The following is a 16,353-nucleotide window of genomic DNA, read 5'->3' as shown; positions in this document are numbered from 1 at the left end:
TCATGCCTGACATATTATTTGTAGCATTCCATTACTATGATGTCCTTTAGAATAATTTTAATAAATAACAAAATTTGTTTAAAAATAAAGTATATTTCTATAATCCACATCTTAAAGTAATCTAAAATTTAACTACATTATTCTAACAATAGTCTTGTTTATCAATCGTAGCCTGTAACATGCCGTCACACTAACGGTAAACTTGAGCATTCGATCACAGCCACTTCATACAATTATCCATAAAGTCCAAGCGCCTAGCCATGCTTGTGCGCTAGAGATGCGCTCGAGGTACGACCCGTTCCACTGTTGATTAGCTTCACGCAGCCTTGACATTTAGTGGCCCGGCGGCGGCTCGCGGCCACTAGCCCCAGCGGCGGAAACGGTTATAACGCACCACAGGAAGATAAGGGTATCTAGCGGGCACTATCACATTTTCGAGATTATATCCTCGTCTCTGTCTCACGAGCTCACCGCTTTCTAATTTCCTGACAGGCTTTATGATCTTTACTACGTTCGATTCCAAAATTACATTGTCGGCTACGATGGCGTCCTCCGGTCTTAGTTTAGTTACGAGTTTAGCTTTGTTCTTCTGCGCATTTAAATATTCCTCATTGAGAACATAGTCTAGGAGCTTTGGAACTTGGTTATATCTGGTATCTATTTCCCTTTCGTAGCCCAAACGATCGCGTGGAAACGGTGTAGGAACAGCGAACGTGGACGCTGCTAGCACAATAGCGAGCGCGAGATACGCGTTCATGTTGCGGTGTGTGTCGAGTGTTTGAGCCGCGCGCGCCCACAACACATTTTATATAAGTATGCGAGCGATCGCCGTTCCTAATTTGAGTAGATATTTTTTTGTATTCTTTATAAACGAGACGTTCTTGAACTTGGTAAGGTAATTGATCGGAGATGCAACATGGAACGCTCGTGACGAGGCCACGGAGCTCTAAGTGGCGCAGTGTGAGTTTACTCCGATGTAAATACACTTGGAATCATCTTTAGAAAAAAATATGCAGTGATGTATCGGGTTATAAACGCTCATGAACCTTGTTCTACTTAATGCATGCTACACATACAAGGCGACCATCACCCGGGTGCGGTTGGTGTTGATTATATCACACCGCTTCTAACGTAGAGTTGAAACATTAGCAGTCATGAGTTATGATAATTATTGGCGTGCATGTACTCTTTCAAATGCATTTGCACATTAGGAATAAATAATAAGTTTACAAACAGGTTAACAATTCTACTAACGACAGGTTTGAATGTTTTGTTTGCTTATCGATTGTAAAATTACAGTTTCAGGTTACCGTCACAGTATAGTGTTAGCTTACGATACATAGTTTTTATTCATCAAATATATTGTTTTTGAAAAATATTACTTAGTAATATAAGAATTATTCGACTCACTCCAGATTATTATGTTCCATGTCATAGAAGTCACATTTTATATTTACTAACTACTAATACTCGAAATTTCATTTGGATTATTGTTTATCGATAATTTATTATTTGTATTAATTTGGTATAAATAAATCATTTTGTATGTGTAACTTGTGTTACTACGAAATCGTATTTTCACGTGCCTTCGGTATATCTGCTTATATATATTTTTTAATAATAATTATATGTTATAAGACGTTTATAAAAAGGGTATTATATTAAAATTAAACAAAAAATCTATCTAATATTAAATATTAGGTACTTGTCATTAACCTTGCCACGTCTTGCATGAAATTATAGCTTGATCTATTTCGAAGTTAATTTTTTAATAAATATATAGTTTTATAAAAATAATTTAAATGAGAAATTGACATTTAAAAATAAAAAAAACTTTTGAGATAAATCTATTTATTCAAACAAACTTTACACAAAACAAGCATATTTTATAATGATCAACTATTTTTTAAAACAACAGTAATTTATATGTATATATTATTATAGATGTTATTAATAAATAAAGAAAATGGTCGCCACAGCTCCTAGAAAAGATTTTATGTATCTGTGCTTTAATGCTAGTAATATAAAATTAAATCAGTAAGAAATTGATTTAGAAGTTTTATGGAAGTCAAAAAGAAGTAGAGATGCTCTCCTCAATCAAATTACAGGCTTTAGCCTGTAACTTGATAATCGTTTTATTATGTAACTATTCAACCGTTTAATTTCCTTATTATTCAAAGAGCTAAGCAAAATCATAATTACAAGTTTAAAACAAACAATAACAGTTATTTACAGGAGCGTTATTTTATAATATTTTTATGTTTTAAAATGTAAACAAGTTGTCGGTGAAGTCTTAAATAGAGACTACATTCGTTTTTATTTTACAGTCTGTTAGTTGTTGAAACTTTTTAGTTGTTCAGGTACTTAGTTTTATACATTTTGCTTTTTAAAATGGTTATTGTTTAACTTTATCTTGTTATTGAAGCACCTTTTGAAAAGTGTTCATGCTCTTTATACTTAATGAATTCAATAGATTTAATAATACTTTCGTAATAACTCGGTCTTAAACTTGTATTAAGTTTAAGACCGAGACCGAGAAACATTAGGCATTTGATTATTTACCTTTGTGAAAAAAATATTGCCCATTAGTTGAGTACTAATTATACGCATACCAAGATAATTCAGTTGGCCTTTTTGTTTTAGTTCTTTTGTAGTAAAGACACTCATAGATATATCTGTCAAAATATAAACAGTCAAAATATTCGTCTGTCATTCTAATAAGTATGTAGATAACATAATATGATACAACACCGATTAAAGTTTCCTATAATTAAAAAAAAAAAAAAAAACTTTGTTATTTATGTGATTTTTGCATTTGTATACAAAATATATTTATTATAATTTTGAGTGGTAAAAAGATACTGTAGTAACTTTAGTATTATTATTGATTGCAAGTGAAATTTTGGACGTGTCAGAATTTGTACAAATGGCTAAACGAGATACACAGGTGTAGACTTTAATCATAGAATAGGATGTAATATACTTTGCTTCAATCAATCATTACTAAAGTCTAATATAAAAATGAGACATTAAATTATCACTATCTTAAGTACCTATGGAATGATTTCCTATTGTCTGCGGGTTATCACATTAAGTACTCATTTATTGCTGAATGCTTTGGTTTAATTTGTTACATGTATACATGACCATCTTAAATTACGCCTTTACGGAATAAAACACGACTTTTTCAAGGATGTAGTCATCTACTAATAAACATTAGCTCGTGGGGAACTATTCTATGCGGTTCGTAACTTCTTTGTTTCTATATACAAATAACTTAATGGTTATGACGACACAGCTCCTGTCATAAAAACGCCATTCATATTTATACCACGTAATTCTATAACGAATGGATGGCTGAAGCCGATGCGTGTCATACGGAACTGAAAATACGAGGTCATCTTCAAAATGTACATAGAAAATCAGAATACAGGAAGCCGATGGAGCTGTCAAGATCTGACCTTCCAAACTAAATCTTGTTCGAAAGATACCGATTGTTTTTGTCTAAAAACGGGCTTTACTTTGTTTTATAACTTTCCTTTCCTTTATAACTTTATGAGATTTCTCAATAAATATCAAGACACGTTTAGAAAAATGTTAAAGAAAGTGGATATACCAGTAAATTTTGTAAATCAATATGTAAGTATATGATAATGAGAATAATATGCTGATGAGATAACATAATGTTCCGTAGCCATGATTGTTTATTGGATATTTCTTATAAAGCCAGTTATATATTCTGGGTTAAAACCTTAGGTCGGGCTAATAAAATGTTATTTTTTTTTGTCAAAAAAAATTCACTAACAACCCGAAGTGTGGTAGTTGCCAGTGAGTACACAATTTGTCATTTCATCGAATTATGACAGCGACGATACAGAGAGTGCATCTGTGTTAGCACACACATTTGTGCACTATATTATGTCCTGTATAGATGGCTGGTCTTCGTTGAGATTTTATGCCATGGCCGAAATCGATCAGGACGAAGAAGATATCACGACCATAGCGCAAGTTTGTAAATTATAATTAACAAATTAAAACGTCTATTCTTTTATTTAATGAAAATAACACTAATTCAGGTTTATATGCGTGTAAAGGAAATGTGTAAATTCCAACGGAAGTACATGTTACTTAGCTTAAGCCAAGGTAACGACTTTGTAGCGACTAAACTCTTAATTAAATCCTTTTAACATTGCTGTGAACCGATAACAATATAATTTTACACAACATTAACATAACAATGTGAAATTTTTTTAATTGTATTAAAATTTGTAGTATTATTTAATGATAGAGATACCTAGCTATATCATTAAAATCTGACGGGCAACCTGATGACAAAAAATGGAACCACCACCCTTAGACATTGGTGCTGTAAGAGATATTAACCATTTCTTACATCGCCAATGCACCACCAACCTTCTGAACTAAGTTGTTATGTCCCTTGTCCCTGTTCTTAACCTTGCTCACTCACCCTTCAAACCGGAGCACAAAAATATCCCCGTATGTGCCCGTATGTGTAGGTGGTGCCTACTCATACGGGCTCGTACAAAGCCACCAACTAAAGTAATTTTAGATTGATGATTATTTGCTATGTACGGTAAGGTAAGATATACAAACTTTGTATATTAACTACAGGTTAATTGTCAAATACATTTACTATACAAATTAAGTTCAACCCTGACTGCGAGGAACTGAAACCACGATAAACGATTAATTAAATTATTAAACAGACTATCGGCTTATTTGTTAAGAGTAAGTAGCAGTTCTATTGTTATCACGACAGTTTCCTCCAGCTATTTCTAACAATATAGCCACATGAAATATAATTACTTATTATTTGTTAGTTACATCATGTAATAGTTTAGTTGAATAATGCTGGTACATCGTATTATTCTTCAAAGCTTCACACTATATTAACAGTACATGGTTTTTTATTAAAACTGTTTCTTAAAAGTCTCTATATGATGCATGTTATTGCATATCGAATCGATTTGTAATGCTTGTCGCATTGCAAGAGTGTCTGGTTTGACAACGGAACTTTTTTTTTATAATACGTTATGATGTCTTCCTTACCAATTTAGGCCACGATAACCAATCTCTAGAGAGACCAGCCATTAACCCAGGATATGTTATAATGTACAAGTAGGTGTGTAGATACAGGTAAACTGTATTTTTCCACACTCTCATAACCCGATGAGATGGCAAATCCGATAGGACTTAAAAAAAATTCAGGCGCAGGACGAACGCCTTTACGAGAATGTACATACTTCCAACTTCTAGACTCCGAGTGTTACTAAGAATTTTTTGGCGGAAAACCCAATAACCTTTTATCGACACGACCTGGTGACCTTTAAACCTAGGACCTCGGGATCTGCGGCTCTAACTACTAAACCAACGAAACAGTTAATTCGTTAAATCGTAAAATGTATTTTATTATTAAGACCAAACGTGATACTTCGTTCGCAAAGATTTTGTAAAAATAAAATAATTGAAAAAATGTTTACCATTTGTGGTATCGTCGTTACTTCTGATGTTCCATAACACAAGTGCTTTAGCTCCTTAAATTGGGATCAGAGTAATGTATGTGATGTTGTCCAATATTTATTTATAATTATTATTTATTATATTATGGTTGTGCAAACAGACATTTAAGTATACTCCTATATAAACCTTTTTTAACAATAATAAACTTAGATAGGTATAATAACACCATAATGATGTTATATTGATATAGCAAAAAAACAATATCTTACGAAATAACAAACAAACAAAAAAAAATAGACAACTATATTAATGAAATAAAAAAATAAAATATATTTATTAAATTTACATAAATAAATGAATGATCTTTGTTCTACATAATCAGTCCTTAGAAATCGTAAGTATTATGAAATTGTTAGTCGAAGTTCTCGTATCATTTATTTTAATTAAGTACACGAAATTGTAGTGGAAACCGGTTCTGATCATGAGATTAAATGCTCGTTAATATCTTGTTAACCCTCGTGTGGTCGAAGTCGGGTGTATGTTAAAATTCAAACAAACTATAGTTCTATAATTTATCATTCGGTGTTATTTTGTTTTAGTTTTAAGTGTTAGCTTCGACTCTTCTTAATTAGGTATATTAATTCTACTATCACAATTTATTCATATCAAAATGAGCTTGCTACGATTACTTCTAATTTTACCTCTAATATATCATGATTAGATGTATTCATCGTTATCATTGGTAAGGTAATATTAAATTTGATTATCATGGTAATTATTTTGCATTGATGGAGTCAGATAACAACTATAATTATTCTGTTTGTGTAATAAACAGTAATACTTAATAAAAATATGATTAATTTAATTAAAATATTATAAGTATTATTCAATGACCGATATTTTTTAATAATACACATACATACACTGGATTCAAGTTGTAATTGAATATATTCAATACAAAACTTTTAGTCTATTATTGTGTGTGTCAGTAAAAATAAATAAATATTAGTAGTACATTTCTACATGTTAGGATTTAGTCAAAAAAAGTAAAACTGTTTCGAGCCACTTTTGTACGAGTCTCAGACGAGTAACAATTAAAAGGTAAACCTTTTCCAGAAGATAGTATAAAACTAACTCGATAATCTTCATAGCACACTTCCTATTCGATAAAATTGTATTGATATATATTTTTTGTATTTAAATAAGGCTATAAAAAAGACAGTTACTGACAAATTAGTGCTTTGCTAGATTGTGACAATGCGTACTAACATACATCGAAGGACGTAAATACGAGTATGCGGACAATATGAAGAGACTTAAGATGCCTCTTCCGTGTTTTTGTTTCGTTCCATATTAATCATTATAACACGTCTCGAATATTAATAGAATACTATGAATATAATTATGACTACTTGTAAATCTCAATCTAGTTACAATATGTTATTGTTACAAAGTTTGAACGTATTAAGACAAAAATAATTCAATGATAATTATTCAATGATTCCTGCAGTGCTTATGATCTTTAGTAAATCGTTGTCTAAATGTAGCTTATTCGTGTGAAGTAAACGATATCTTACACGTCACTAACCATTACTTAAATATAATCAAAATCGTTGTAAGTTGTAGTTTTTAGTGCTTATTGTAAATATATTATAGAAGATTGCATCGAATGTAAAATCATATATATTTGATTAGTTTTATTTATTATACATACATCATTCGATTCTTGTTTTATTTAAATTTAAAATTTGTAAACATTTATACATTTGATCACCTATTGAGTTTTGAGCAAATCGTGAGTCCTCGATAAAAAACAAGCGAGAACTTGCAGCGAAAGGTATCTTTAAATATTTGAATATAATTTATCAAAGATACTTACGGTGTAGGACCTTCACGGTCAAACTGACAGACAGCCAACAAAGCAAAGCTACAATAGTTCAGACTTTTGTCCAAAATAAAAAAAAATATATATAATATTTGGAAGATATTTGAGTGATTTATTGTGATATATCCGCGAATCTATACTTATATATATATAATGCAATGTAATAGACTATCAATAGCCTGAACTACTCGTAACAACTATAATACTCAAAAACTTGAAATGAAGATCTTCGCTTTGAAGAGATAAGAGGTGCGGTATGAAAGAAGTTACGAAGTTTTGATTTTATGGCGAAGGCATCGCATCCTCTTATGTATTCTTAAGAAGTAAATAAGATGATTATATTGCTCTATATCTTTACATGTTATATGCAGAAGTTCCCCATTGCGACCATTCTTATGTGTGTTCGCGATTCTTATATTGATTTTCATTCCATTTACACTGATAGTCGGTCTATTTTCGGGAAAATGTAGGTACCAGTATAATTGATGAATATTTTGTGCTAATTACATAATATTATTATGATTATCGTTGAAATCGTAAAAACCTTGCCCTAGAGTTCCTATCGAGAGTATAACTGGTTGTTAAAACTGAATTGTTCCTTTGCAAGGTCGATACGTGTACTTTGCTTTAATAGTAATTAGTAATTAATAATAACTACTTATATATATTTTTTCCAATTACTTTATTGAATCCGTTCTTTAATTCAGTCGAAAAAAAAAAAAAAAAACAATGACGCAAAATTACTTTCGTATTTCATATAATATTTGGGGTTCCTTTTATTTGTTTTATGAACTTTAATTCATCAAGCCTTTGTTACTGTGTCCTCGAAGAGATGACGGGTCATTGATTTCAGCTCCTTTTTCGTCTCTAAATAAAGCGAACATGCGCTCTGCGTTCGCGCAACATTGATTGCATTATTCATAATAAAAATACTCGTACTCTAAGGTTCTTTGTCCTTTAATATTTTACTAAATATTATTTTATTATAAGTTTGCTGTAGATCATAAGTAGCTTATTGTATTCGTAATATTAACTTCGTTTTATTTATAGTTTAACTATCCTGAACGTTAACTGAAGAAATATTTATTTAATCTGAAATAAAAACAAAAATGTCAATGACCGCAGCAACAAAATTTGAAGGATTTTTGTTTATTGCTTTTAGTCATTAAAAAGAAAAACATTCGAATCGCCTCTGTTTTTTTAATGTCATTAATTGTTAATATACATTAATTATAATTGTTTAATGCAATATATTAAATACTACTAGTACTTCATAAGTAGAAATATGTAGGTTTTACTAGTTTTATTTTCTTTTTTGTCTAATAACTGTTATTAACGTATTACTTTGTACTAGTTCATCTGCGTAGGTACTAGATATGGTACATATTAGATATTCCACCGCCAAAAAGAAGTACCCAGTATTGTTTTGTTCCGGTTTGAAGGTTGAGTGAGTCAATGTAACTAGGATATGCTCTAGGGATATAACATCTTAGTTCCCAAGGGTGGTGTTGCATTGGAGATGTAAGGAATGGTTAATATTTTTTATAGCGCCATTGCCTATGGGCGGTGGTGACCTTTTACCATTAGGTGGCCCATTTGCTCGTCCGCTTAACTATATTTATTAAAATAAAACTTATAGCTGAGTTTAAGTCATGACTAATAATAATAAAAGAAGAACTGTTTTGTCTATAAAGTGTGTTTTTAATTTTAGATGCCATGGGAATCTTCCGAGGAGCAAGTGAATCCTAGAGAGATGCGCATCCACGTTCAGCGTGTGTTTGCCATCCCTGCCCCGCACAATGTGCCTCCACGCCCGGAGACCATGGGACCCTTCGCACCTCCACCACCACCTCAAGACCAGAACGAGGTATTTAAAAAAAACTGTCAGTTATATTGATCCCGAGATTTTCAAAGCATTGCCTATGTGTCTGGGTTATAAGATATAGTTATGTTCTTTGTGTATTTAGGCCTAAAATAGAAAACATTGTAATAATTTAAAGTAAGCATTTAAACTAAATCAATATAATTATTTTATTCGTTGTTATTTTTCAAAACGATTAATGATATCAGTTAAACATGTTTACAACATACATATGTTTTACGTATTAGCGCGAACAAGAAGAGATGAGTGCTCCACGTCAAATGCGAGTGATCGCCATTCCCGCCCCACACAACATGCCACCAGCGCCTGAAAACATGGGACCCTTCCAACCTCCACCACCACCACAACACCAAGGCCAAAACGAGGTACTTGATACGCTTATGCTTTTTATTCATATGTGATTGGTTTGGATAGGAAAGTAATTTATGCAAAATATATACATAATAACTTGAGTAGTTTCAAAATGATTACGTTACACACCAGGGTCCACATCAGGTTCAAGTCCATACAGAAGCTACACTAAGTTTATATACTAAGGCGTCAAGAAAAGACGCCTATATTGTAATATAATAGGTAGTGTTTAGGGTTGCCCGGTTACATTCGGGCGGTGACCTCCGTACAGAAGAAAGAGATTATTCAGCATAAAGATTCAGAACTTATTTCAACAAGCTACATCACATCGATTTGGACGATGTATAAATCGGACTTCTTCCAACAATTATGTATATATTGTTCGTCATGATATTTTCCTTTATCGATACGATGATGACCGAGACGATGTGATATATACTTGTTCTAGCTTTACATGTAATTCAACACTGTAGCGTGATGATTTCAAAGTGCTTTTATGAGCCTACTTGATTTTGTAAATATTTCCACAGGAAAAACTGTACAAATTTAAATTTTAGTAATTAATAGTACTATGTGTCTTAAGGTGAATTTTACGTGCGTGTATATTTTAATCGTAAAATCCAAAAATAAGGAGACTTGTCGAAATTGGTTTGAAAACTTTAATTATTCCATTATCGATAAATTACTGTTTCCTGTGATTGCCTTGTTGCTACAGCTTATTCCATCCTATATGTAACTGATCGAATAATAAAAGTATATTGCTTCAAATCGTAAAATTAAAATTTACTTAAAGTTACATATTTGGGTCGAAGTCGTTTGATATTAAAAAACGACTTAAATGCTCTCTCTAGCACTTAGCTCGCAAAACAGGATCTGGGAGTACCGTAAGAATTTAATTCGACTGTCAATAATAGCTTTGGCGCGGAGTCAAAAAACTTTACTAAGTAAAAAATTGGTACTCTGTTATTTCGTTGTATTAGTATCTAAGTACTATTATTTCATCTTTGTTACACATCTCCCTCCAATAGATAAAATAACAAACTTTGAGCTTATAATTGACCTTAAATTAAACATAATATCATTGAAAAAAGCAAGTAATTTTTCTCGAATTACTTGTAAACACATACACACACACACACATAGATACTTTTATCGTTGTCATGCTATGGCTCTAACATCTGTGAGTATAGACGCGTATTGTCTATACAAATACGTAAAATAACTTACGCTGGAATCACTGAAGCGTTTCCACTAGAGGTTAAAGAACTGTATTCATTAACATATGAATGAGGTCAATATTTTACGTTTCTTTTATTATGTTTTTAATACGTCTGTTGTAATGCGAATTTCGGTTTTGCTGTGCGTAAGTTGGTTGAAAGATTTTTTTTTTTCATTTAGTTTAACTAATTAAAATATTATAGAAATTGATTTTATCAAATTAATGTGCAATTACAACATAACATGTTATTTTCTATTACTTTTTATATGTCCAATTTCGTGATTGTATTTTTATATAAAAATTGTGCTAAATTCGTCCGATGTTGTTGCGCATCACACTCAGAACAGACTAAAAGAGAAAATATAAAAGAGATCGTAAATCTCTTTTCAATTATAGGTGACAAAATTCAAAATGTTTGCCCTCGTTCCTTTGCACGGTCGTTGCACGTAACATGACGTACTATAACAGAAAATCCAAGTTACATTTTATTTGTAAGGGGACATAATTCTAAGTGAAATAATAAATTCTGTTCATTCCAATTATATACATGTACTTATATATAAATAGAGCCTAACATCCCATATTGGGCAACGTGTATCCAATTTAAATAATATCAATGATAAATCATATCATATGTTAAGGTGATCACTTCCAAACGTTTGCTCGTTGACCTTAAATATCCGTAATAACATTTTATATCTTTTATTCTTCCGATGGGTTTACTTAGGTTGGACAGGCTATAGTCATGAAATAAAATCGATACATTGATTTCTCTGTCGGATACATAATATTTAAAAACTTACGGTTTTATTTTTCCAAAAAACTTTATGATATAAAATAATCACACGTTACTTAGTTTGTTTTTGTTTCTAGCAACAGGCCGTTCTTCACCAGTTCGTGCCTCAGTCCGCTCCCACACAGGAAATGGAGCCTGAAGTGAGTATTGATTTATTAACCATTACTTTTTACATTTTTGTTTTACATTAACAGCCTGTAAATTTCCCACTGCTGGGCTAAGGCCTCCTCTCCCTTTGAGGAGAAGGTCTTGGAGCATATTCCTCCACGCTGCTCCAATGCGGGTTGGTGGAATTCAAATGTGGCAGAATTTCGTTGAAATTAGACATATGCAGGTTTCCTCACGATGTTTTCCTTTAATGCCGAGCACGAGATGAATTATAAATACAAATTAAGCACATGAAAACTCAATGGTGCTTGCCTGGGTTAGACCCGAAATCATCGGTTAAGATGCACGCGTTCTAACTACTGGGCCATCTCGGCTCTGTATATTAATTTCCGATAGCAAATGTATACAACATTCTTGAAAATTTTAATAGAAAATCTCAGTAAATTAGTTTAGTTATTTATTACTAATATTACTAAAATTATATTATTAATTTCATATTAAATTACGACAAATATTATTTACGAAAATTTTAGCTATGTTAGGGTGATAGGAACAAGGTGAATTCTGAGATGTCTACTATACGCGGTATCGGAGTCTAATGACAAGCTTTTAAGCCTGCAGATCCTCGTATCCTGGATTTTAACCCCATGCCGGTAAATGATAATCGGCATTTCTTATACTCTTAGTAGTGGTCAAAACCTTAGATCACATTATTAATAGTATGAATAAAAACGACATAATTAATTCTGATCAGGTACAAAAGATGCAAATGGAAGGCAGTCCGGTACAAATGAACTTGCCCTGGGATCTGACCCCTGAAGACTTGCACATGATCCACCGCACCACGCAGGAGGCCGTCGCCAACCAGCGCCGCGACCAGCAAATCGACAACGACATGCAAGAGGTACTCGTAAGTGTTCTTCTCTCTACTTCTTTTAATTTGCAATGATTTTGAAGTAAATTAAAATTATAAAAAATAATAAACGTTTGCGCGACCTCTTTTTTAATATTATTAATATACATTGATTCGAATGATAGGAAAAATTTGGCCCAAATGGACGATACCTTGTCATTTAAAAAAAAAAATCAAAAGTAAAAAAAAACGTTATTGCTGTTTAACTCTGACATGACGTTTGTTGTCATTGGAGTATGAACTTAAACTATGAACGTTTCTTATAGTTAATTGAATGTTAAAATGCATACTATATAAAACAATTATTTCATTATTACTTTCTACACTACTTCTCAATACAAACTTAATCTGTGCTATATTTTATACTCCTATGTCTACGTAATATTTATTAAATGGGGTAAAGTTGTTGCTTCACGTTTTCAAAAGAAAATGTTTTGATAAATAGGGAAAAAACAGATAATGCATTGCTTTTGCATTGATTTATATATAAATATATTAGGAGACTAATTCCGAAACACTACCCACATTTTTCATGTTTTGAAACTAACTCTGAAAAATGTTGCAAAATTAAATTCGTATTGATTTTGTATTTATTCAGTGTCTAAAGTAATTTATTACTTCGGGTGATTTGTTGGTTCAATACCAGTAACTCTTAATTCGATGCGATAGTACAATACGAAATTGGAACTTGAAGTGGAAAATTTCTGTAGTATCAACAAAACAAGTCAGCAAATATAACATTTTTGTAATACTTATACATCGTGTTTTTTATAACAAACATAAGACTTTATGGTATTATGTTTAGGCAATGGAGCTCTCCATACTTTTGTAACATGGAAATTAATTACGACTATTGATATTTCCTCCTTTACCAACTACTGTCGTTACAAAAGAACTAAAAAAAGAAAACTAAACAAATAAGAACTGACAAAGTAGCAAAGCTCTCTCATTTAAATTACTGTAACGTATTTATTTTTAATCAAAATAAAAACATATGAATTCTTTTTTTAATTTGAAACATTAATATGACTTTTATTTTGCTATTGCGCAAAAAAGGAGAATGATTGGTTTAACCACTTTACAAAGTTAATATATGTATTATGTTAAGGATACTTAATAGAAAAACTAAAGTTAATACATATTGTATTGGGAGATAATTTTAAATTTTTATTCTACTTAATGACATGAATGACATTGTAATTTAAATCTTTCATTTTCAATGAAACCGCATGATATGATATCATAAATAATACTACTGTGATAACAATAATCTATCTTATTGTAGTGTTTGAGGATTTTATATATCGTATAATAAATAATAGAATCAAACACTATATAACAGTATCATCCATTGGGAACTTCATATGCTCTAGTTTATTACCAAAAATCAAGTGTTCTGTACTTAAAAAACTATCTCATCTGTAGTATATTAATAATCTGAAGCAAAATGTAAAAAGTCATTAAATAAGACGCACTTTACTTATAAATGACAAGCAATACAGGTAAATTAGAAGTATTACTGACCTATTAATAGTAATAATATTGTAATTATGAATAATGTTATAGATAAGTTGTGGAAAAGAATATTGCACATTTAATCGATGACAGTTTTTACTTTAGGGAGGTACTTATAACTATTATATGTTAAAAGAAAAAAAAAAAAGAAATAGGTGATTCTTTTTTTAAAATATAGAGACTATGTCGGCTTCTGTCATAGTATATTGTATAAACTATTACATACGTACGTGATATTTTGATACAGTTAACTTGAGGTAGTTGTTTTACTATCTCCTGGGAAGCATTTTATTTTCGATATAAAATAAAAGAAGAATATCTTACCCGAAGGTACGAATATAAACTACGATCACGACCTTGGCATAAAACTTGTTATGTTATATTGTATTCATATGTTGCGAGCACACTCTGATGGTCAGAACTTTTTCCCGTGTAGGGACGATACATATCGTATTATTCACTTATTCATGTTTAATGATTCATTTGTATCGTTTATGTAGTGTGAAAATTTAATTAATTACTTAACTAAATTTATATTTTTTTTGTGTATGGAAATAGTATTTACATATATGTATATAAACATAAAAATTTCAGGTTAAGACCATAGTGAATAGCCTCGCCGCAGCGGAGGTGGAGGCGGAGCAGGCGGAGCAAGCGCAACAGGCGCAGCAGGCACAGGCAGCGCGTGCGCCGCGCACGCTTCTGCTGCCGCAGGACATGCCCGTCGATCAGCGTCCGCACTGTGAGTAACTACACAACTGCCTCATCGGCGTAGTTGCTAGATTATTCGGCTGCAGAATACATTTATAAGTCTATAAAACTGTAGGTGCCATTTTGATGGGTGTACATATATTCGGTCGTTTCGAATTGTTGCCTCGCCGGAATTTGAGAGTCTATATCTTTGATATTGGGTTTTTGTGGCCAGAATTCGGTCCGGAGTAATAGAAGTAAGCAAGTATTTATGCGATCAACGTTAGAACTGTAATGACAGTTCTAACGTTGATGAATAATGATTCATCACTACTGAGAGCAGAGAAGAAGGTAGTGCGAGTTTGTAATTGTCGTAAAAATATGCCTTATATTTATGCTGTAAATAATTGACAATATATTCAAACTATAGGTACGTAGTTATATACGATTGAAAGACAATTTAATAAAAATTGTTGGTAATGAAAAGCTAATGCTTCTTACAACGAGAATGACTGTGAGCAAAGTGGCCACTTACCTTCGAGTGGCTTATTTGCTCGTTTGCCTTCCTACTTTTATAAAATTGGAATATTCTAGAAATTCATCACAGTTAAACCATTTTACATGTTTTTTTTATTGGTCAATATACAGCTTCTTCGTTAATTATTACACTAATGCATATAAATCTATAAAATATATTTTGATACTTATATGAAAAATGTAAATTTTTATTTCGACATTGAGCGAGTAATTTATTTAACGAAGAGTCATTAAACTTACTTATTGCTAGTCAAAGTTAATCTGCCATCGGCTTAGAAAAGAAAATAACTTGACCTGTGAAGAACCGGCATTAGATACTCAGCTCAGGTTTCATTTTTGACAAATCATGTAATTTTACGATTTTCAATATAATTACGATAAAGCCAGGACGCGAGCGTTTCTTAATAAAATAAATGTTAAAAAAAACCTTTTAACACTTTAAGCAAAGGCTATAAAAAATATGTTTTTTTTTTGTTTTGATTAAATTTAGTCAAGAAGATTTTAGTTTTACAATATTATCTGATTGACTGACTGAACGAGGGTCGCAGGCTTTCGACTAGATGGTAATTAAATAAATTTCACATTTAAGCGTCGATTTCTGAGCGCAGAACCGTCAGCAGATGTGATAAATGACTTATATGATAATTTTTACTTTAATATATATTTATGGCATTATTGCGTAATTGTATCTTTAACGATTAATGATTAACGATTAATGATTAACGATAAAATATATTAAATTGTCTACTGAAAAAGAAATAAGCAAAGAAACATTCGTTTTATATTTATCAACTTAAGCATCTGTTAGCAAAAAAGCCATATTAAACGAAGATTTTCTGAGAAGGTAAAAATAGACAAGTGTCGGAGTTTAAATATAAACAGTAAAATCATTAGGCAAATGTTTTTAGAAAAAGAGTTTACGGTAAAAATATATATGTGCCACGTAGGCACTACATAACTATTTTTAATTCATATT

General features: G+C 31.5%; 4 protein-coding genes across 5 annotated transcripts in view; 1 reads left to right on the top strand and 3 right to left on the bottom strand.

Moving 5' to 3' along the window:
- The window catches only part of LOC135193686 (vitelline membrane protein Vm26Ab-like), a 378,568-nt gene that overhangs the window by 58,039 nt on the left and 304,176 nt on the right, over window positions 1-16,353 (bottom strand). The gene's annotated exons all lie outside the window — the stretch shown is intronic.
- Tsen34 (tRNA splicing endonuclease subunit 34) overlaps window positions 1-16,353 on the bottom strand; it is a 234,808-nt gene that overhangs the window by 80,994 nt on the left and 137,461 nt on the right. The gene's annotated exons all lie outside the window — the stretch shown is intronic.
- LOC113402968 (uncharacterized) overlaps window positions 1-16,353 on the top strand; it is a 53,234-nt gene that overhangs the window by 35,248 nt on the left and 1,633 nt on the right. The window contains exons 7-11 of one of the 2 annotated variants that reach the window (XM_026643360.2): window positions 9,078-9,233; window positions 9,476-9,613; window positions 11,692-11,754; window positions 12,477-12,626; window positions 14,745-14,892. In XM_026643360.2, coding sequence (XP_026499145.1) covers window positions 9,078-9,233; window positions 9,476-9,613; window positions 11,692-11,754; window positions 12,477-12,626; window positions 14,745-14,892 — 655 coding nt within the window. Of the gene's footprint in view, window positions 1-9,077; window positions 9,234-9,475; window positions 9,614-11,691; window positions 11,755-12,476; window positions 12,633-14,744; window positions 14,893-16,353 lie in introns of both variants that reach the window. The other variant, XM_026643358.2, reaches the window with a different exon arrangement.
- On the bottom strand, window positions 74-797 carry LOC113403017 (uncharacterized). The gene has a single exon (XM_026643432.2). It carries the CDS (start codon window positions 755-757, stop codon window positions 362-364), a length of 396 nt encoding a protein of 131 aa, XP_026499217.1. The 5' UTR covers window positions 758-797; the 3' UTR covers window positions 74-361.

Source organism: Vanessa tameamea, chromosome 16, assembly GCF_037043105.1.
Source record: "Vanessa tameamea isolate UH-Manoa-2023 chromosome 16, ilVanTame1 primary haplotype, whole genome shotgun sequence".
Taxonomy (NCBI): domain Eukaryota; kingdom Metazoa; phylum Arthropoda; class Insecta; order Lepidoptera; family Nymphalidae; genus Vanessa; species Vanessa tameamea.
Note: the sequence above shows the minus strand (reverse complement) of the source record. Positions and strands in the feature narration are given on the sequence as shown.